The sequence below is a fragment of the Centroberyx gerrardi genome, chromosome 2, assembly GCF_048128805.1.
Source record: "Centroberyx gerrardi isolate f3 chromosome 2, fCenGer3.hap1.cur.20231027, whole genome shotgun sequence".
NCBI classification, from domain to species: Eukaryota; Metazoa; Chordata; class Actinopteri; order Beryciformes; family Berycidae; genus Centroberyx; species Centroberyx gerrardi.
The window spans coordinates 18,522,792-18,547,088 of NC_135998.1; the positions used below are offsets into that span (position 1 = coordinate 18,522,792).

A 24,297-nucleotide genomic window follows, 5' to 3' on the forward strand; every position below is an offset into this window, starting at 1 on the left:
GGTAATGGGTAGACAGATGAGGGCTATTAACAAGTCAATTTAGCAAAGTTTGTGTGTGTGTGTGTGTGTGTGTGTGTGTGTGTGTGTCTGTCTGTCTGTCTGTGTCTGTGTTAGTGTGTGAATGACATTGAGTGATATTTACACTGCAAAAAATCTCCATCTTAACGAGTTATTTAGACTATTATTGAGTCCTAAAATCTGAATTTTCTTAAAATAAGTGAAAAAAAATCTGCCAGTGAGTTTAGATAATTTCACTTGTTTCCAATGCAAATCAGCTTGTTTCACAAATTTTGTAGAATCAAGTGTCAAATCAGGTGTCATTTTCTTGATAGTGGTGCAGTAATTTGCCTTATTCTGACATGTTTCAAGATATTGACACTCATTTCTAGAAAATTCCTGAAACAAGTGAAACTGCATTGGAAACAAGTGGAGTTATCTCAAATCATTGGCAGAATTCTTCTGTTGTTTTAAGAAAAATAAGATTAAATGACTCGTTATGATGGATGTTTTTAGCAGTGTACCAATACACATCATTTGATGTGATTCTTCCTTGTGCTGTTTAGGAGGGTGCTTATGTAGAAACCTTGCCTGGATGTTATAAATAGGCCCATAACACCTCCAGAAGCCTCTATGGTAAGTTCTGGCATCCTAGAACCACCTTATCCTTGCCCACGCTCAACACTGATACACCTATACTCATCTACACTATGCTGCAGCTTAAATACCCTAACACTGCACTTAGGCTTACACCTATTCCACAACATCTCACCCAATAATTATCTAGACTCAGCATCGATTGCAACAATAATAGACTAATGGGACAGCTGACTACAGGCTTAAAGCGGCCTGTGGGGCAGCCCAGAAACGTCCCTGAATTATTTTTTATATTAACCATGACTACCATTTGTAACATTTAAGTTGTCTGGAGAAAATGTTAATCTAGTTGCTTTCTGTGACAATATGAAGGCAATATAGAGGCAGGTATGTGTAAGGAATTAATTGGGGATTGGATATTCCAGTCCTGGCATGATGTTGTCCCTGATTAACCAAATCAGGTCATGACATCGTATAAAAGCACAGCTTGACGCACGTGGGTTCAAGTAAAAATAAGTAAAAATAGTAAAAATGTAAACATACACAGCCTACACCTTGAGTTAGCTTTGTTAGCTTGACAAATATGACCTCCTCCATTGCCTCAAAACAATTCTCTGTATCATTACATTAGCAGTACAATATGTATTTACCATTCATATGTAACGAGGACCTCATCCATGACGATACCAGACAGTCTGCTCCTGTACAGCTGTAACATCTGCCTCCACTCATCATTTAGCAGCCATGCATCAGGGCTCTGGAACAAAAGCGATCCTTATTCTTTCAAAATATTGTCCTCTCGACTGACCCCAAGCTGCAATGTCATTATACCAAACTTGGTCGCCTCTTTCACTTTGTCCTCCATGAGTGCCACGAGGGGAGTCTCAACCATAACAACAGGCCTAGCTTGACCCATCTCTTCATGCACTAATGGGGCTAATTGAAATATTACACTTTTACCAAAGCCCGTTGGCAAGGCACTGAAAGTATCCTTCCTCTGAATAAAAGCTTTCAGAGGCTGTTTGGCTTTTAGAATAGGTATACTGAGCTTTTTAATAGTGGCTTCTATTACAAGATTGATGTTTCGCTTACATCCTCCATTGTGTTTCGTCTTTTGCCTTCCATGATGTTTGACTGTTTTGACCACCCCACCCGAAAGAGGAGACTGCCACAAACTACCAAGCATAAAAAAATTGAGGACCATGAGGAATGGCAAATGTAAACACTTTAGATCTCTTGGACCAGGATTACATATACAGTATATACATACATTACATGTGCTTCTTAGAAACCACATTCTACCAACAGTCAGAGTAATGGGAGGCCTACCCAGCTGGTTTAAAACAGCACACTCAGCAGTTCAGAAACCCAATTTTATAAACAATACAGGGACAGCTGACCGTGCTTAGCCCACCCATCAGTTCAGAAACTGAACTGTACCTGCAGTTGTGGTTTAAAGGGGCGGCTGACCCTGCTGGCTTGACACAGCTCACCCACAGTTGAGAAACCAAACTGTGTCAGCAGAAGTTAAATTTAGCTGCGGAAACAATTATACAAGGAGTTTAGCATTACCCACTTTTGCTACAATACTTATGCCACCATATGATAAACTTCTACTTTATTCATGAGATTAATTTCTATAATTTAGACCCTAACTAATGTCCTTTCTTTTAAGCCAGAGCCTGGGTGGATTTTCAGCTGGTTCAGAGGCTGCCTTTGTGGCCTGATGTAAGCACTAACAAGGAATAGCCAGACGCAACACCAGCAATCCCACCCATATCCTGTACAGTGAATACACCTTAATGCCATCTGCCTGCAGCAAAAACAAATCATTTGTACCCTGCAGCATCAAATTAATGAACTCCTACAAATTCACTTTACCCCCTGACTCTGCACCATAATCCTGACTCTAACCTGCTGCAGCACCTAGCTTGCCTGTATGTTGAAATGTTGCACTGTCATTCCTATTTTGTAGTTTATGTGCATTCTTTGATGTCTTAAATGTTATCTGTGTGAAATGTCTGTAAATGTCTGACTCAATGCAAAGCAAATTCCTGTAAAAGGCTAAATAAATGAAATATGAAATCCCTAATTCCCTGAGTAAATCAGTATTGAATATGCCGACAAATCCGTGGCACCAAGCCGGAGACGGAGTGTATCCTGTTTTTTCAGCCTCACTGTTCAAGCTCGACTATTTGTTGAGCATATCTAACCTTCTTGTGTCTTTCCTTGTTCCACACCAGATCACGTTGGTGCGGACTGCCTCTGGCAGGACTAAATTGTTGGCCTTTGTCTGCTCAGATTTCCCAATCCCTAAACACTGTGACTTCCTCAATAATGAGCTGACCTGTTCACATTGACATACAAAGCCAATTAGATGCATATGGTTCTCTCTGCTAATGGCTAAAGAATTTATTTAATTTAATTGAAGCTCAATTGCTGACGCCAGTGATTTGAAAGACCCCGTGTGTATCGGCCTAGAGAAAGACTGCGTTTGTATCTGAATCTGAACCCACAGAGCTAAAACAATGTCACACAATTTCATCAAATGCTCTAAATTGCAGATTATAATCTGCGATATCATAACATATAAATATGTTGTGGACCCAAATTATGTCAAGATTACGTTCCTCCACCATGAATTTGGATTGTGTGACAATAGCACAGATTGGACATGCCATTTTCTCCTGTTCGTCACATGAAAAGGTTAGCTAATGGTTAAGTTTACGGTTAAATTAGAAACACATTTGCTAAACAGTAAAACATCACTCACAGTAGGAAACATCTTGACATGAGTTGGGAATTGAACCAAAGTTGTTGGAGTTGAAGGCAAATGTATTATTCACGTTGTGCCACCTTAACATAATCCTTTCCTTTTAAAACCCAGAATCTACTCTCTGTCTGAAAGGTTTGCATTATAACATTTCCTAAACTTTTGACAAGCTTCTCTGATATTGTTGCTGTGTGTCGTGCGTAAGTGTGTGTGACTGTGTGTTTGTGCTTGGGGGAGAGAAAGTGGGAAAGGGAGAGTTCTGTATATCAATTTTCACATAAGGTGCCACATATAATGAGAATACAATCTACTAATTACATGGACTCTACACTCCAGGATCAGTGATTTTTTTTCAATGATTTATGGCAATCATGGTAAAACTATGTGTCACACTTTTTCATATTACTTCCTATCCCAAACACTGTCCTGCTATAAGTTTTATGAGTCAAATAATAACTATTTCTTCTGCATGTCAAATGCCAAAGACAAATCCCAAAGACAAATCAAGTTCATGTTACAGCTACATTTTCCTTGATTTATTTTGTTTCCATATGTTTAAAAAATCTGGGGGTTTGTGAAGCATTCTGTAAGTCCCACCAAAACTGAAGATTCAGCCCTTCCCTGGCCACACGCTTAATGAATTACATCGGCCTGGAGAGGGATGACACGCTCTCATGAGTGTGGAATCAAGATACCAAAATCACTGCTATATGTACTCCCTGTTATGCTGAATAAATGAGTACAGAACTGGAAGAAAAAGGAGAAAGGGCACAGTCATCATCTCCACCACTAGAGGCTGCTCTTTCTCTTTACCAAAGGGCGGGCTAATGGTGTCAGGTTCAGTCCAGGGACATCAGTGTTTTCTGTGTGTTTCAAAGGTTAAAGTGTAGGTTGCAGTGTTCTCTTGCTTTTCCTGCACCTTTGTCTGACTTGTTCCGTTCTCAGGCTCAAAGAAGTTGCCTTAATTGTTCTTTGTCTGTGAAGGCAGAGAAATGTATTCAGGAAGTTGTGCTGTAACATACAGTATATACACGCCCCCATGCACATATGCTTGTCACACACACACACACACACACACACACACACACACACACACACACAAATCTCTTCTGCTTATAAGCCATCATCCTCTTTCAAGCTCAGATTTCAACATTTTGTCATTGACAGTGTCTTTAAAAGGGCATTAGGTAATCTATGAGTTTTATTGACCTCCATCAGCGACCAAGGAATTGCAACATACACCTGGCACAGATTACAATAACATTAATTGACAGACCAATTTTTTTTTTTTTAAATCACATTTTCATGACAGAACGAGTAAGCTAGCTAATTATGTCAGAGATCCAACAGAAACATATCGTGAATAAATATTATATCACCATGCAACATAATACTGCTTTGTCATTTGCTTTCTCATCTTGAGAATGAATGTGTTGTAACTCTAGTCACTTGCTTGCAGCACTGTCCTTCATAGTTGAGCAGTTGGAAATACAGAGAGAGAGGCAGAGGTGATTGGTATTGATCAATAACTCTTTCAAACCCCAACAAATATATTATGGTCTTTTTTTGCTAGGGGCCAGTAAAACTATGATGAGAGGGATGTATAAGGCTCTGTAAGCCATGACGATTTAAGAGGGTCTATTTAAAATATTGCAGAATTTGAGATGAGAGTATAAAATGTTTCTTAACCAAACAGCAGGTAAGTCTGATTCTAAACACCATGAGCTTTTAGGACGGAAAATAAAGCAATTATTCCTTCAACTACCTTCCACCCCTGCCAGAACTTAAATGATTGTGGGCTCCAAGCAGGACAAACACTCTCAAACAATGTGTTACCAATTTACACAATGGCTCCTGTAGAGCCAGTGAATCATGTCACACCCACCCACCCACCTACCTGCAATGTCCTGCAATTCAACAATTTGTTTCTTTACCCCAGGGTATTGACCCTCTGTCATACATAATTTGGAACTACATTAACATAATAAAGTAGGTCCACAACTCACACACAGAAAGACTAAAACCCCTTTTACACCTGGCATTTAAATACATCTTGAGTGATTGGATAGCAATCCTATCGCATTTATCCACATAAAAATCCAGGTGTAAATGCACCCAAGACACATTGGGGATGGATTAAAATCACATTGTGGCCGCAAGTTGGCCAAGTGTAAATGGAAATGTTTCTTCAAGCACATACGTAATCTCTATACTGCACCCAAAATGTTATGTCCCCAGCAACGTAACCGGAAAGAGAAATAGCATGCAGTTTTGTTTTGATCTGAGCAGAGCTGAGGAAGCAAACACTGTCAGGCTAGAGGCAAAAACCTCTACCATCGGTTGGATATGGATGAGACTCGGCTGAAGTACAAATGAAACCAGATGTTTGAGGAGGGGGGAGGGCAATCGGATTTCTATCTGGCTGCCCAAGATGTATTTTTGGTAATGTGGATAAATCGCATCCGGATAAAATCTGGATACAAGTTGCATGGAAGGCCAGGTGTAAATGGGGTCTTAGACTATGATGCTCATCTTTGGATCTTTGGTTATGCAAATTGCTTCTGTCCGAGTCACAATTTTGTATTTGTTTTTGACCCGTCTTGTACCGAGTCCAAAGTACAGACAATCTTTATTAAGTTGAATAAGATGAATTACTCCTTATGATTGATCTTATTAGTTGAATAAGATATGGGAAAACACCTTGGAGATCCTAGCTTGGCTATTTCGCGATGAGAGGTAGAAAACCAGTGCTAACCAGATTATGTAGCATTCAAAATCAGTCTGAGCCAACCACTCAAAATCACAACATTATGAGTTACAAGATTTTCTTTTTTATAGTGAGCACAGTGAGACTCTATGTCATGGCATTCTGAGGAAGGCTGCATGTACGGCCGAAACATCAATGCAATTACATATGTTTTTAACTAATTGAACAACGTTGTCATTTTAACCTCAGGCATTGAGTGTTGCACCTTTCAACTCACCTCATGTCTGGGTGGTAGAGCAGTATGTTTTTCATTTTGACTACTACCTCACCAGGTAAATTGGACTGAGCCTTTGATTCCACTATAGTGACATGGGTTAAGTCAGCGGGTTAAGCTAATTTATATTCTTAAGTGACCATGTGACCTATTTAATTTACATCCCTGCCTCCTGTCAGCCCATTGCTAATTCAAGCAGTGAGGTCTACCTTCCTTAAAAATGGTGTCCTTTCATCCACTGACAGACCGTGGGATTTTCGTCTTTTGTCTGTGTATTACCGTTTCTGTGTGCGAATCCCTGTCTGTCTGCCTGCCTACTTACGGCATACATCCGTGAGTGTGTGTGTCTGTGCATTTGTCAGTGCACACTATTCACATGTCCCTATCCTCCTTTGTACTTCCTCCTGTCAGGAACACAATGTTATGTAAGCTGACACTGGATCTGCATGGCTCTGTTCGTGTCACCCTTGCTTAAATAAAACACTTAATCACTCACTTCAAGCCCCTGGGTTTCCCAGCATGTGGTCCATTTGATCCCAATCTCTCAGAATAACACACTCAGCCTGTATGGATTTCACTATGATAAGACACAAGGTGAGGATGAACAGAGAGAGCGGTAGATAGAGGGGTAGAGGATGAGGGATATGGGCACAAATGGGGAGCATGATATGATTTTAGTTTCTTAATTTGAGTGTTCACTCTCAGGCCGGAGAAATGTTTTTATAAATAGTGCAATTATGTCCTGGTCATTCAGTGGGCTGTGAACCTGGATTCAAACCATGTTGTTACTTGGCATTCTCTCCCCCTCTCTCTCTCAAAATACAAATCAAGATAGAAAGGTGCACAAATATGCATAAACAATGTAGATGTGCAAGTGATCCTACACACACACACGCACACGCACACACACACACACACACACACACACACACAGTTGTTAATGTAATCATCTGCTCTATGACCACACACACCTGCCGTTTCTCACAAGCCACCTGGGAATATTATTTTATTAGTTTGCTGATCCGGGTCGATCCCCTGTAGGAGGCAATTCATGCCGAGCTTCTTACATGGGAATCTCCTATGGGCTGTCACCTTACAGCATCATCAAAAGCTGATGTGTTAGCATGGTGATGTTATGCTCCAGACACAAAGAAATATGGGTAAAGCACTGAACTTTAACACCAAACAGCAGAGTCGGACCGAGGTGGGACCCGATCTAGCCCAGCATCATTTTGCGGTGTTGACCCTTTCACAGTGATGGTCGATCCTCCTATTTCCCAGGTCACTAGGGCGGTGTGAAAGAGTGAGCCTTGTCACACACCCTCCTGATGTTAATTAACTGAGGTGCCTGTTGAAAAATTGACAGTGTGGCTAATGACCAAGACTTTCATGTCTCTAATTTATCATACTCAAGATGGGACTTAATATATTTGAGCTGGAAGCCAGAAATCACTAGGCACATTTTTATTCAAATATTCTTAATGGTACAAAATGTTTGTTGCTTTCAAACAGGAAGAGCACAATTAATTCTTTGCTTGGCTTGACAAGAGAAGCACCCCTCTGAGCTATGTCAAGCTTTTAAGGTCAAGAACGATCCACGGGAGCAGACTGTAATTGGTCGAGAGTAATCTCTACTTCTCTCAACAGAAGTACAAGAAAATAACAGAAAAATCAGTCTGAATTATGCTAGTGAAACTATCAATTAAAAAAAATATCAATACCAGGCTATTACAGTAGTCTAATTTGCCTCCCTGGTTGGCCCAGACATTGAATATTACTATCCTGTTTTTTGTGGGGAAACACTGAATAATCCAACATTGTTAACAAGTACAAATGTGACACGTCAAATTCAGGTCATGCATTCAGTCAGTCAGTCAGTCAGTCAGTCAGTCAGTCAGTCAGTCAGTCAGTCAGTCAGGTAACGCTTAGTGAGATGTTGCTTCGTGAGATGGCCTCTAGAGGGTGTATCTGACTAAGAGATGGCCTCTCGCCTATGGGCTAAACGCCACATTCAGTGTCATACACTGGATAATGCCATATTTGATCTCACTAGCCCCGAGTCTCTTGACAGAGGAAACAAATCTAGGCTTTATCAAGGGAGTCATTGGCCCGGAACGCACCGGTACGCCGTTCCGGGAGTGAATTTGACGATGTAACGTGCGTTCCGGTTCTGAAAAAATAAATACAGAGCAGTACCGGTGGTTGTATCTGTTTTAGGAGCTTAAACTAATGGTTCGGTTCGTTTTATGACCAAAGCTTTCTGGTTTGTGTTTGGACTTTCGGGCCAATCACAGTGCTTAAAAACGGAAAACTCCACTCAACCGGGAAGCCGGGCGACATTAAACAAACGCACAATCAAATGACAAGCACATCCAGTTTAATCTGAGCCGCGGAGCTGACAGGTTGTGTTGTGAAAATGTAGAGAAAGAAGAAACTAGACATTCTTTCCTATTTTCAACCCAATGTGAGTGACAAAACAATGTGTTCAAGTGAATTTAACTTGTTTCTATGAAGTAGCATCGTTATGAGCGAAGCTAGGCTGCTGTATTTCTGCCTCTCCCACCATGTTGACGTTCCAAAACAGCCCAATGGACAGAAATCTATCCGTCAATAATTCTGTCAGTTTTCCGACAGATCAGTGTGGCCGCAGCTAGTAGAATTCAACACACGCGCCATGGGCCTGTACAGGATCTGTACTTGTTAAAATATAATATGTTGCAGTTGCAAGTGGCTAAAACCAGTTATGCTCATGTGGTGTGTATTCATAAGTTGTCTCCTTCTCTTCCGCACAGAGCCCCCTCCACAGAGAGAGACAGAGAGCAACCGACAGAAAATTTGACATCCCGCACAACGCAGTGCTTTTATAATGTCTTTGGTTGCCATGCTGTTCTGATGTAGCCCTAAATGGGATAATTACCCAGTGCTTGAAAAGGAAGAGCAGAACAAAAGGAAGCAGAGAAAAGAGAAAGAGTGCCTTGTTAAAAAGCTGCAATAGCACGGGAATGCTCGGGGTGTCTCAACTGCACTCTCTTAAAATATGTGTAAATGGCAACCTGATGGGCAAACAGAGCCCCTGCCTTGCAGCTTTTCACCTAATATAACCTCTGCATTGAAGTAAGAATATTCTCTATTTGAGACCTAATTTACTGTTATTCACCATCATGCAAAGGCCAACTGGCAGTGTTGTGTAGCTTTCTAATAATGTCTCTAAACATGTCTCTTTGAAACAATTATATTACAATCAGCATCTTTTGTACACCTCAAACCACTATCAATCATTTAACAATAAAAGGAGGAAGGCATTTAGAATTAAGCACATTTACATCCATCATCAAAGTTTCTGCTTGCAAATACAGTTGAATGGTGTTACCACGGGTCATAATCTTCAACATTTAATATGTCTTATCACATTATTAAACAATCAGAACCATACAACCAGCTCTCTCCCTGCCGTTTCCATTCCATTGCTTCGAAAACTTTCCCAAACTTGCCCTTGAGAGCCGTTCACCAATATGTTGGACTGCACAATCAGAGATTTATGAGCGCTGTGGTCGGGAGCCGATCCAATTGCATGTAATATGCTTAATAGCTTTAATATCTGTTGTTTGAATAAATGCTTGATGAGAGTGGGGCCTGTCAGCTGAGTCATAACAATGATAAAACACCCAGTGTCACCCAGGAGTATCGTTTGGCAACACAGCCCAATGTGCTCTCCACTTTATCACCTTCATAAAAGAGGGAAACAAGCCCCAAATGAAGAATTAAAGAGTTATTAGAGGACAGCACCAGAATACAGACTAAGTTGTATTATAATAAAGCAATCAGAGATGTTTACCTTGAGACTTGTGTTACATTCTCTTATTATACTGGCAGCCGCCGCTCAGTTGATAAATGATTCCATTGAGAGGAGGTGATTTGATGACTTGTCATGGCCATTATTGATTAGGCTTGGGAGTTGATGGTGTCAATGAAACAGGCCCTGCTGGAAAGTGTGTGATGGGGTTTGTGGTTGTGTGTGTGTGTGTGTGTGTGTGTGTTGGTGTCTGTATGTGAGTTTCAGTATAGGATGCTGACCGATCAATACGTTGCAGGCTGCTGCCCTGTCACTCAGATCGTTCAGTGGTCATCACTGTGGGGCCTGTCACAAACGTTGCACATGAAATCTTAATAAAGCCATAAAAAGCAACATTTAAAGCATTCGTATTTGAAATATGTGTAGGTGAGGGAATGCAGAGGCATGTTGTGTAATATAATAAGAGTAACACAAGTATTTCTTGTTGCATAACATTATATCGCTGACTGTTTTTGTCGCTCTTTCTCTCTCTCTTTCTCTCCTTCACACACACACACACACACACAGTGCCACTCAACCTCACTTTCATTCTCTTGGGTTGTGCATACAATTGAAATTAAATGCGAGTCTGCATAAACCTTTTTTATACCTTGATATCTGTGTTGGTCTGCCTTAGGAAATTGTGGAAATGAACTCTGGTGGCCAGGCACATTACCATAGAGATGGAGCTAGCTAATGCAGGAGAGAGGGGGCATGCAGGCCAGCTGGCTGTGGCCCTGATTAGAGCTGTTGCTTCTCTACTTTTTATTACTCCACTCTCACTTTCTCTCCTTCTCTCTCTCTCTCCCATATGTGTCTACATGCAATGCATCCTTACACACTTGTCTCTCTCTCTCTCTCTCTCTCTCTCTCTCTCTCTCTCTCTCTCTCTCTCTCACACACACACACACACACACACACACACACACACACAGATAGCTGTGGAATGGCATGTGGAAGGAACCATGACCAGCAGCTCGAAACTCCAGTCCTGATAGATTCTTTTGTCATCTCCCTGAAAGTGGAACAACACTTACCAGCATTTGACTGCTAGATAGAGAGCACAATAGAATAGAATGGGAGGTTAGCATTCCTTGCTTGGCACAACACTCACGAGGCACAGCAGTCTGACCATGTTTTATTTTGGGAAAAAAAAAGAAAATATATTTTTAATCAATCAAGGTTACTGCCTATTCAACTCTTCAAATGTGAAGTTGGCCTTATGGGGGTTTCAAGGGAGATGAATCTACAATAACAGCAAAGAGGAAGAGCGCTTTACAAAATGAAACGCACAATGGAAACTGTGGACTGAGAAATTCACAACAGGGAGTCTGTGCACACCATAAGGAGCACTACTGGGACTCAGATGAAAGGCCTTGACCCTCAGAAGTAAGCCTGTGTGTGTACGTGCATGTAACCCTGTGTGTGTGCGTGTGTGCGTGTGTGTCTGTGTTTTTGTCTGTGAGTGCGTGCGTGCATCCATCACCAAGGCTAACATGCTTTCTCCACCAAAAGAAAGACTTACTTACATCAAGGCCTGTTGTGTTTTCTGGCACCCCGATACACACAGAGCATTTAAGAGTCTTGTCACAACTCCCCCAGTCCCATCCTCAGTGTGTTTGATCAGCGGTAATGGGCCAAGACAGCTAGGCACTCTTTTGATTCTTTTATTATAGAGTGTTATTATAGAGCCATATGACTGACATGAAGGCGTGATTAAATGTGATTATGCCATCTCGTTTTCTGCCTCTCAATGTGATATGACTAATTGAAGTAGAATTGTTATGTGTAGGCTCATCTTGAATAGCAGGCTGTGGAAATTGCATCACAGAAGTGGTAATTAATGGTTCCATACTATGGCCTTGCAGAGGTAAGTGGGCGAATACTTAATGTAGCCAGCTTCTTACAGTTAAATATAGCTGAGAAATGGGTAGGAACAGCACCATCTGAACATACTGTAGATTTATGAATTAATATTCATGAATTATTTATGAACGCTCAAGTTTTAGCGTAAAACTGAACAATCTCAGGCAGCGAAAAGCAGAGTGAGAGAGAAAGAGGGATGGGGAAGAGGAAGAGCGATGAAGGTTATTTAGTAGTCCAGAGGGGAAACAAAATTACAAGTGGATCCACCCTGCAGTTCATTGCTGCAGTTGTAGTTCATTAATCAAACATCTAGCCACTGCTTTAGGGGATTAGCCCTATAGTCCGCACATTAGTCCACACACTTTTCCTTTAGTGACAGTGGGAGGGAGCTGAAGCCGCTCTGGATGGCTAGCATCGTTAGCTAGGCCCAGTGAGGCAACTCCATCACATTCTCAGGCCCAGGATACTTAATTTATGCTGCATATTCTCATTTTTTCCTCTCCAGTCTCTTATTGATTTAGTGGCTCCTGCAAATGCAAGTGATTTTTATCAGGCTAGCACGACTGCACAACAGCATGACCAGCTAGGTTAATTACAGAAACTAAATTCATTGTCCTTGGCTCTTGTCATGCATTGATGCCATACAGAAATTCAAAAAAGTGATGTGTGAAATAGAAATTCATCACTCCGCAAGGTGAAGGATTGAGTGAGTGGCTTGGGAGTACATTTACGCAAAAATTATATAAAGTATGCTGTCAAATTCTCACAGAATAATTGCGAAGGCTCTAAGTGGGAAAGAGAACAGGCTGTTCAATCAACTCCAAACACACAGTTTCATTTGAGCCATGCATTAGTGCTTTAGTGGAGAAACGGGTCTTTGTCCCCCGAGGTCTGATAGCAGCATATATTTCACTTCATTCACTGTCCCTCCTTGAGCACAGAACTCAAATCCATCACCTAAGGATGCATGTTTATATTAGAGAACCTCTAGTCAAAATTACCCAGGGGATTGCCCAGTTAGCTACAGTATATAGTGTGCAGCAAATAATTATTTGTGTAGCCTACAATCTGTGACCTGTTGTGATGTATTGAGTTTTATTTTGACAAACCTTTGGCAACATCTTTCTCAGCTTGTTATGGCAGTTTGTGTTTAATATTCGCCAGCACCATAGCTCCTGCATCACATCGCTAGCTTGTCTGGGAAGCTAAGCAAGTCTGGCTGTGGTTAGTCCTTGGATGGGAGACCACCTGGTGCTGGAAGTGGTGTTGGAGGACCAGTAGGAGGTGCTCTTCCCTCTGGTCTCATGAATAATATCCCCAATGCCCCAAGGCAGAGACAGGGACTCTGTCCTGTGAGTGAGCACCGTCCTTCGGATGATGGTCAATAAAAATCCCATCGGCACTCATTGCAAGAGTAGGGGTGTAACCCCGGTGCCCTGGCAAAATTCCCCCCCAAAAAAACAGGCCTTCATTCCATCATGGCCACCTAATCATCCCTCGTTACCTAATTGGCCCTTTCAGTCCTCTACTCTCCACTGAGATAGCTGATGTGTGGTGAGCGTTCTGGTGCAAAACTGGCTGCCGTGCATCACCCAGGTGGGTGCTACACACCGGTGGTGGATGAGTTGAGTCGCCCCCTCCCCCCGATATGTGAAAAGCGCTATATAAATGTAATGAATTATTATTAATATGATAGCTTAGAGGTAACCGTGAATTCACTAAATCACCTCAAACATAGCAGCAAAAACTCCCCCATACCTGAAACACACCGTACCTCTAACAAAGCCCCCAGTGCCAGAGGTTAAAATACTTGGTCCTCAGTCCCCGTAAGGCAAAGTTAATCCTCCACACACAGATAGGCATGGTTGGCTACCGCCACACGGACCAGCACACTCAAGCAGCCTCATCTCTCTCTTTTCCTTTTTCACATTTTTTCTCACAGTTTATCTCTCACAATGTCTCACTCTCCAACTTTTGCTCAACTTTGCTCTTTTGATTTAGCCTTTTCCCCTTCAATTTATTTTGTTCTTCGTTTTATTTTGCACCCCTTATCACTCTCTTTACCACTCCACCTCTCTCTCTTGCTCTCTTCAGTCAAACAGCAGGTAGTCAGCTATAAGCCTCTCTGACGTTAGCTGATATTAGGTCTATTAGGTTCAGGTCTGCCTTGCCATGTGATTTAGCGAGCAGAGAGTGGCTGCCTCAGCATTGATCTCACACACACATACACACACGCATAAACACACACTCATGCGCACATACACACACACGCCCGTACACACACACACACACACACACACACACTGCTAGTGCAATCTCCTCAACCACCTTACCTTACTTCTACTAAGTCACAGTGACGGAGGAATCACAGAGGCTTTCAGGAAATTAGCATTTTCTGTCTACACTGCCTCATGAAGTTTTGTGTGTAGGTGTGTGTGTGTGTGTGTGTGTGTGTGTGTGTAGATGTAGTTTAGAAGGTGTGAAAAAGGGAAAGAGTAGAGAGGAGTTTAAAAACCCCTTTCACACATGCAGTGTTTTTCATAAATTCCTTCTCTGTTTAGCTGTTAATGTGTGAATGAGAGCCAGAATTCCAGAAAACTGTCTCCTGCAATTTGTGTCAAAAATTGCAGGTGGACCAGTATAATTTCTGTAAAAGTTATTTATTGAAATACGGTATGTGAAAACAAAGCCACTGAATTGATGGATCAAGTGTGCATAACTTAATCATTTAACATGTTGTATGTAGAAAAATGTAAGACAGCTTGTCGGCATCCCGGCATATGAAGAAGTTAGTCAGCAGCTGCCAGGGACTGTTAAAGATGCAGGTGTGACAAAGTAGCTAGACTCCTTGGTGCTTAGGGGATAGATAGGTAAACATACCAGATAATTAAGAACAGAAATCCCTTAGCTTAGAGCAACACCGTTAAAACTAAATGCACATCACAACAAAAGCGCCAGTGACAGAACAAGCTGTCCTCATTTTCAAATGTGCCTTGCCGTCTGTGGCAGCTGTCATTGGTTGTGCCAATCAGCCAGACTCAGTCCGTTGGCCAGATGAGTTAAACTGGCAATGTTTCGTATCCCATATATGTAAACGCAACTGAAGGTGTGTGTAGAGACAGTGTGTGAGAGTGTATATGGGTGTTAGCACTTAACGGTTGAAGTTAATAATGTTGTGAGAATCCATTTAACATCTCCACAGAGAGAAGAACTGCCCCTTCAGAGTCAATCTGAATGGAGTGCCTTCAGTTCCTCACAGCGCCAAATGCCTTTCCACCACATCTTTCCAAAGCTATTATTCAGGTTCCTTTGAATGGGAGTCAGTCATAAAAGCTGCTCACAAACAACACACACACACACACACACACACACACACAATTTTCACTCCTATCCTAATCGCTGTTAAATCAACGTCAATAAACTAAACGCAACTGTTTACAACTTACAACACACATACACATACAGACATATGCACGCACACAAAAGACGGAAGAAAAAGGCAAACACTATATTCACTGTAGGACACTGACAGAATGAGCAAGCAGAGTAGTTGTTTGAGAAGGAAAATGAAGGAGCTTCTCAGAAACCTTGGGCAGCTGCTTGAGCTCAACCCTTCACCTGAATAGGCTGCCTAATAGTCTCCTGGCTACTCATTATGTGGAAAGAGATCTCCTTGTAATGTGTGTTGACTTAACTCCCCAGGAGAAGCCACTGTGTGTGCACCAAGGAGATAAATACTGGAAATTAGTGAGGAACATGGCAATGTGGCCGCGTTTGTGCCTGCGAGCCTTGTGGGCTGCCAGATTCACAAATTATTCATGTTCTGGTGTTGTCACAGTTTGAGAGGTGAGGGGGGGTGAGGGGTTGGTACAGTGTGCATATCGGAAGTGGTTTTGTCTCTTTTCTTCCTTACCTGCATTCGCTTTGTCTTTCCTTTTACTTTTGTTTACAGCAAGTGTCTTAGATATCAGAGTGACAAGGGCGGCAGTGTAACTGCACAAACTTCTCTCTTTTCTCCCTTCCCTAAAAAAGAATAAAATAAATAAAAAACACTGCATCACTGCATCTCATATCAGCCCATATTTCCCAGTCTTTCTTCTGCAGTGCATTTTTCAGTAGACAAGCCAGGGAAAAAATCAGCAACCGAACAAGGTTGAAAATGGGCAATCGCAGTGATGGATTATCCAAACTCTCTGTTGATGATTAATTAACAGTTCAAAGTTAATAATTTGCCTCTAGACTCATTCCTAGTGGCTGTGTATTAACTGTGACCTGATAAACACACATCACTGTCTGTGCTCCTTACCAATCAAATAACCTAACCTCTAGACGTCTATGGAGAGAGCAAAGAAGAGAACAACTTTGAAAAGCACATCACTGCTGTCTGTAAACAGGTTAGCCAGCACCCTCTGTACTTTCTCCCATGCACACTGCTTTCAAATTTTTGAATGTCCCTTCGCAGTGCACCAAGCAGTGTGTCTAGTTTTTTTTGTGTGTGTACATATCTGTGCATGTGGTTATGTTGTTTGTCTCTCACCACTGAGCAAGTGCTGGGTGACTGAATGTTTGCAATTTTGAATGAGCTCTGTCCCCCTCTCAACACATAGTGGTTACTGTGTGTGTGTGTGTGTGTGTGTGTGTGTGTGTGTGTGTTAGGAGGGGTGGTTCATGTGGCAAGGCCAAAAATGTACTCTTCAGGACTGATGGATGGCTGTCATCACTGCCCCACCACCCATCACACATCTCCACCTCTCTCTGCCCATTGTCATTTGGTGTGTGTGTGTGTGTGTGTGTGTGTGTGTGTGTGTATATACACACATCCACGAGTGGCAATGCATGAGACATTATAACATTTTAGAGCACAAAGGACAGAATTGCACAAGGACTCTATAAATAGAAAACCGAAATGCCAAAACCAACAACTCTGGTATTGTTTCTAAGCAGAAAGAATAATTTTCGCCAACTAAATTGAAAACTGGGTGGCGGAGCTGTATGCATTTGAATATCTGAAGGGTATAAAGGATGTGGATATAAAACGGTGTCAGACATGAAGAACAAAGTTCATTTATTTCCACATATGTATGAAATTAGTTCTTAATGTGTGACACCACTTTGCCCTCAATATGCGACACCAATTTATATCATCACATTCACTGTCAATTCACTGGCAACATCTGACTAAGATCATAAGAATAACCGCACATACATTTTCAGTGGATTTTTGCTATAAGCATATGGTAATGTAATGTATCATGGGAGAGACTGCTAACTCTGTTTTCATATCTTTACATCACAAGTCATAGTTCCCAGTATTGCAACATTACATTCACATTGTAATTGAATTGTTCTCAGCCGTAACATTCGCATTACCACATGTAGGCTGATTGCCCAAATGCATGCTCGCATGAAATTGTATTACTGTGTAATTTCATAACAACAATTTGAAAAAACCATTCCCCTGGCCCCATTGCAAGCCTATGCACAGGAGAATGTGCAAAGTGAGACCAATTTCAAATAGAATGTATGCAAAACGCAGTCATAAATCACAGGCAATATTGAATATTAAAACACTACCTGTGATGCTGTGGGCCAAATAATGTAATTTTCTTCTGTCATCTTATATTTCACTATGGGCTATTGATGTGAGGGAATGGAGAGGTTTGAGCGAGGGAGTCAGGAGCAAGAGGAGGTGAGAGGCAGAAAGGGATGTGTGGTGAGACTTGAATCTACATATCAAAGATGGCATTGGGGAACTTGGAAGACATGATAAGAATATAAAATGTAACATATTACTATGAAAAAAATAGAAAGGCGTTGGAGAATCTTTCAAGGGAAGTCGTTCAGACGGCAGAGCTATTGTTCTCTTGACAAAAGAGGGAGCAGACTTGATAAGCAGAATAAGCGCTTTGATGAGATGACATGCAGTAATACATACGTTTAATTAGAGACAGGGGGAAGAAAGGATTATATTCCTATGTGCTTTGCTTGTCTGGGAGGATTTATAAAGATGAATAACTCAAGAAAATTGTCAAGACAGATGTCTTACAACTTAGTAAAGACTAACTGAAATAAAATGTATTTACAGAACCCATAAAACAAACTTGGATGCACAGTGGTGATGCATACAATCTCTGGTGAAGAATAAACAACCATTTTTTCTCAATTGAGTGCTTGCTTGTTTATTACCTCCGCCAAGGAGGTTATGTATTCGGTGCCGTTTGTTTGTTTGTTTGTTTGTCTGTTTGTCAGCAGGATTATGGAAAAACTACTGGCCCGATGTTCATGAAACTTCGTGGAAGGGTGTAGCATGGGCCAAGGCAGAAACCATTAAATTTTGGAGCGGATCCGGATCCGACTCACGAACAAGCCTCACGAACAAGCAATAATAGCACAAATATTGGCCTTGGCGGCGCTCTCCGAGTGCCCTTCTAGTTCTCTTTTGTATTATCTTAAGTCTTGTTGTGACTACTTTGTCATTGCTTTGACTTGACTCAGTATTGGGATTATAAATTGACTTCACTTAAAGTTTAATTTGATGTCATCTAAAGCTGACAGTGTCTGCACAAACAATCAAAGGCTTTTTCAAGCATAGTTACATTTTTCTTTTCTTTTTTTTGATACCAACCCCAATTTACACTTTCATGTAGTAATATTCTCTTTTCGATTTGAGCTGCACCAGAAATAGGAGTTGGAATTGGTTGCTCTTGCACATTTGCATATCATAGAAGACTGGACTATTGGCCTTGGCGGAGGTCTGCACTCTCCGAGTGCCCTTCTAGTTTGAAATGTGCTTTGGAGGAGTGTATATTCTTTCTACTGAATACATGAAGAAACAGAAATTGGTGCTAGTGACCTGTTGTTACACCCACAATCTGTCTTCACGGCTTACGTATGAGCAAAATCTGTCCTTGTTGGCAGCCATTTGAAAACACCACCCTGTGCCAGTTAACACATGCAGCAACCATTAGACCTCTCCTGCTTGGGTGAGAGTGCCTTCAAGGCATCCCTAAGGCATCTTCCAGGACAGCTGCTGAAACAATTGTGTACTAATGTATTAAATTCCAATTAACTTCACAACCGCAACTTTCAGGGACTCTGCTGCCAGAGAATTTTTGCTCTAACAGTGATAAGAAATTGCAATATTTTTTAGAGGACTGAGGATTGAATGTCATTTAGAACCGATTCAGCCGAAAAGCCAATATTAAGAATAGCAGTAGCCTTTGCCCAAAATGTTCTGCTTTTTCCACTTCACAGCACTTATCTTTTTCTTACTAACATTAACTGCTTTAGACTTCTTTGAGGAATTCTGTGAACTTACATCAATGGTAATACATTGAAATCAGACACTTCACAAAAGCAGTTTTCAGATGCATTTCAAGACTGACCTTACATTACTCTCTTAAAAACTCTCTGTGATCCACATTTCTCTGAACAGAAAATGTGCACTTCTCCAAAGAAAAGTGATGCTGCAGTGTTGTGTAGTACAATACCTTTGGCTGTGGCCTTTATGTATTAAAAACAGGAGATCTATGCAAAGCTGTATATTCTCAAACTTTTTCAAAATAGACTTTGCTCATGCCCGATAAACTTCTTTATAAAATCAGATCCTGTCGGGTCTCAAATTATCAGGTATTAATAGGATAACATTTATTCTCTTTTATGAAAGTGTTGATGCATGCTGCAAATGAAAGAATCCCCACCAACTCAACGCAGCCACCTAAATATGAAAAAGATTTTATCAAATGAGAAAAATATTAGAGGCAGCGTGGCTTGTTCTCTGTTTCCATGAATGAGTGGTACCTAGTGGGCCATGTACTCTATAGAAAGCCTGATTCAGATCGATATGTGTTAGGAGTACCTGGCAGCGGTGGCGGGTGCTGCTCTAGCTCCTGTGGACGTTGGCGCTGGCTGTATAGTCCCATCTCTCCACCACATCATGTTTCTCTTTGTCTCATCTGTTTCCTTATGTCATTGTCATTCTACATGTTACGGTCCATTTTACAGTTTTTTTTTCTAATAAGGTTAGGAAGGCTTGTTATGCCTCTCCAACATGCAATTTTTTGTCTTGTGTTTAATTTTGTTGCATACTGTATTAAATCATTTTGTTTTAGTTAGATCTATGTAGGCTCATTCACTTGAATTTGAACTGAGGTAGACAGACAATCATCTGGCTCTGTTTAGGTCAGCGTAATTACCGGACCCACTACAGCAGAGCAGTGGAAAAGCATTTTACTGTTGCACACACATCTAACAGCAGGTAGCATGTGGCTTTAGTATTAGAGTAAGCCGGGCTTTCAGCCGGCTGCCAGTACAGAGGGAGTGCCGGGGGATCACTCTCAATCCTCACACATACATCACTCTCATCTCCTTCTCGCTCTTTCTTATGTGCACCACACACACGCATACATACACACACACACACACACACACACACACACACACACATTATGTGCACACAGATATAGCACCTAATGGCAAACCTTACTACTGAGTGTCAGAGCTGCTCCACTGAGGATCACAAGCCTTAGTATCTCTCTACAAACCATCACTGATAAAAGAGGACAGTTACTCTTGTTGATACTTCCTTGGAGACACAGGGAAATGGAAACAGTTGAGATGTGAAAGCAAAGTTCTCAAGGGAGGATGGCAAGCATTATCTACACTGGTGGTGGATGGAAATAAAAAAAATAAATAAAAAAAAACCTGTATTTTTGTCAAGAGATTTTCCCAAACATAGACTTCAATCATATGATTGAAGACACAAGGGCAGAATATACTGTGCTGCCACTGACATTAGAAAAAATAAAAATAAACAGCCATTTTTTTCCTGTGTGATCTTGTAGTCTTCAATTTTTTAATAAGCTGTCACGCTGTTAAGCTGTTAAGCAATAACAGTTTTATGGTTTCGATACACTTTGGATGGTGTGACTTGTACCTTCCAGAAAGCAGTACAGTGTCATTAACTGAAAATATACAATATTATTTATAGTTATCTATTATATATACCAATACAAAAAAAATGAGTGTGAATGAGTGTGCACATGTATATATGGGAAATTATATATTTCTGAACATGCGTGTGAATTTTCATGAGGAACATTTGTGTGTATGTGTGTGTGTGCAAGTGTGTGTGAGCTATTTTTTGACATGCATGTGTATGCAAGTGTACATGTCATTATGTATACTCTTGCCTGCGTTTATGAATGTCTGCATGTGTATATCTGTATGCATGCTTGCTTGTGTGTGTGTGTGTGTGTGTGTGTGTGTGTGTGTGTGTGTCAGAGTGAGTATACACTCTGACGATGGGCGTGCATCTGTGTATGTGTATGTGTGTGCACTTGTACACTAGTTACCGGAAGGTCATTTGGAATATCTGTCCCAAGTTGACTTGCTGGCTCTTGTTGTTGTATCCATGCAGCATCTCACCAAACAGGGTGTCATTGAAGCGGACATCCTGCCTTGGGCACTTTGGTCCCTCGCAGTTGTCTGTCTGCAGGAGGCAGGAGCGCCCATCCGCTGCCAGCTTGTACTCTTGCACACACCTGAGGAGGAGAGGAAGGCCATCAATATAATGTATATGAACCCATATACACTTGAGGTGAAAGGGGACATGTGTACAGGTGCAGGCAAATTGCCAAACATGATAGGGCAGATTGTGGCATAGATCAGCATGTTGTAGGACTGGCTAGATAACTTTCAATGCTGATGCTGGGGCAGGTTGATGCATGATGCAGCAAAATGCAAAGTACCTTAAGTGATTTGAAAGACTGAAACTGTATGACATGTGGGATGTGCACACACACACACACACACACACACAAACACACACAAACAAACATGCCCACAGAGGTACATTCACACACCCTTCACTTCACAGGCCTTAGAAGTGTGAGATGCACTATCCCCAGAAGAGAAACACCAGAGCACACAGCTTAAAAACCCAATGGATCATAGAGGCTGCTATTGTTTTCCTATCTAATCTCTCCATTGTATACCATTTAAAACACACACTGCCAGCATTTCTAGTAAGGTGCAAACTCTGGCAATGTATGTGCCATGATATACATATTCAGCATTTCCCTACCTCAAAAATGCCTGAGATGCACTGTTTGGATAGCATTCACTTGGTAATGAAACATGTAGGGAGGCGGCACATAGTGATCTCATTAGGTTTAATTCAGACTTGATAGCATACTTTGGATGCAGGGGTAAAAACTGGATTATAATCAGTTGGATACTTGGTTGGTGTTTGCCATCTGTTTACTCGAATGCATCTACTCTATGAATGAGGTTGCATACCTGGCAACCTCTAATGCCTGCATTGAAATTCAGCATTCTTTGACTCTTGACCACACTACCTGGGAATGTCTTGAAGCAAAGTGTCTCAGTAAAAGTGTCTGACTTTTCGCTGGATTATTGCTGGAGTGGTGACTGGTTTGTGGCGTGTTGTGGGTCAAGTGGAGAACCACCCCAGGATGATATCAACAAAATCTCAAACAACTTAAGTGGAATTCAGCTGCACTCTTCTATTTGGCGACCAGGAGGCACAGTGATGTCTCTCACCCCGCATCACACTGTCATCAACTGGTAAATGTTGTGTGAAATGTTGCCTGCCATGTCAATGAGCCATGCTTTAAACTATAGCAGCATATTGGGGAACAGCTTCTGTGATACTCTATGCAAATTAGGAGTCAGTTTTAATTTTAGTACATACCAACAAGTTCACTTTTAAAAGTGTCTCAACTAGGGATGTTCCCGATTCCGAATACAATATTTGTCAAAGCACGAATAATGCATTTGACAGTAATATTTTTTCAATATTATTCAGATGTGTTATGCCTATAGTCACAGAGAAAACCAAAAATAACTTGACTGGCTGTTGTCATTGAACCCAGAAGAGAAGGGGACGGGGTTTGTTTGAGTTTCTCAGCCAGTCTGCTGGTGCCTGTGACTCACACATGGAGCCGCAATAGAGAGAGACAGAGACAGAGAGAGAGAGAGACAGAGAGAAAGAGAGAGAGAGAAGCTTGTTCGTATGCTTTTTGTTTGCTCCAGTAATAGCCTTATTATTTTGATTACTAATTTAGCATTGGTGAGGCCAGTTTTTCTGTTTTTCTTGTCCCGGTGGGTCTGCTGCCCTGCTCTGCTGACAGACTTTGCGAGGTTGGAGTTGTTTTGACTGGGAGTGACTCCTTGTCCTCTGAGTCTGTTCACTGCAGCAGGGAGGTTGTGTCTCCCCATTGCTTCACACTACTTGTCCTCACAAAATATAACTCTGAGAAATTTGAGTAGGGGCACAGTAGCCAAAGATAAAGGCTATTCCTCCCAGGGAGGCTATTGATTTTTCTTTTTCTTTTTCTTTATACCAAAATATTGTCGTTGTTAGGTGAAAATCTTGTATCTCCAAAATGTCAACTTTTCAGGAACTCATAAACAGCCTTAATTTTTAGCTTGACTACAATACATTTAGTGTTCACCCAATGGGTTTAGAAAGGGTTCAATCTGACCAAGGGTCGTAGAATTTTCTCAACCCATAGAGGAGCCTGTACTCTATCAAGTGAAGTTAAAACATGAAAATCACCCAAATTGGTTTTTCACCTGACAACAGCGATGACAACAGCGATATGCAGATAAAACAAAAAGTAGTGGTAAAATGAAAATGAGTTTTTAAAAAGAGGTTGATACAAGAACATATTACAGACACTAATAAAGTATGCTATTTAATTTGTTCCTTTCATCTCTATTTTTTTCCCAGTGCATAAATGTTCATTGTCCCCCAGTGAGGGGTGGAGTGGGATGGGGGGCACGCTGTTCAGTTGATAGCATAAAGTATTTCATAATGAAGATGTTTATAATTGACAGTTCAGTGTGGTGGTGGTGGGGGGAGAGGTTCATCCAGTTCATACTAGCATACAATAATTCAAGATGGATATTTTTTTCCAGTTTATAATCATTTATGCATATGGCTGTTTATGGTTGCATTTTCTAAAAGTCTATTCTCATGGTTATATAACATTGAGGTTATTGTTTGTTAAATGCAGCTTTAAAAAGCAAACTTTCTGTTGTTATACTTCATTATTATTGGTCATTGTAAAACCAATGAGTTGCTTTAATATCTCAATAACAGCAATAGAAATGTTTACAAAGGAAAAAAAATCTAATGTTAAAGATAACATGTGTACACTCATACACTCAGTATTCACTTTAATAGACACACCTCTAACACAATCAGTTCAGTCCTCTAGACTGAG

The 24,297-nt window shown here is 41.1% G+C and overlaps 1 protein-coding gene across 1 annotated transcript in view; it reads right to left on the reverse strand.

The window, feature by feature from the left end:
- Positions 1 to 24,297, reverse strand: part of astn2 (astrotactin 2) — a 441,429-nt gene that overhangs the window by 96,587 nt on the left and 320,545 nt on the right. The window contains exon 14 of the mRNA XM_078288520.1: positions 21,400 to 21,588. Coding sequence (XP_078144646.1) covers positions 21,400 to 21,588 — 189 coding nt within the window. The remainder of the gene's footprint in view (positions 1 to 21,399; positions 21,589 to 24,297) is intronic.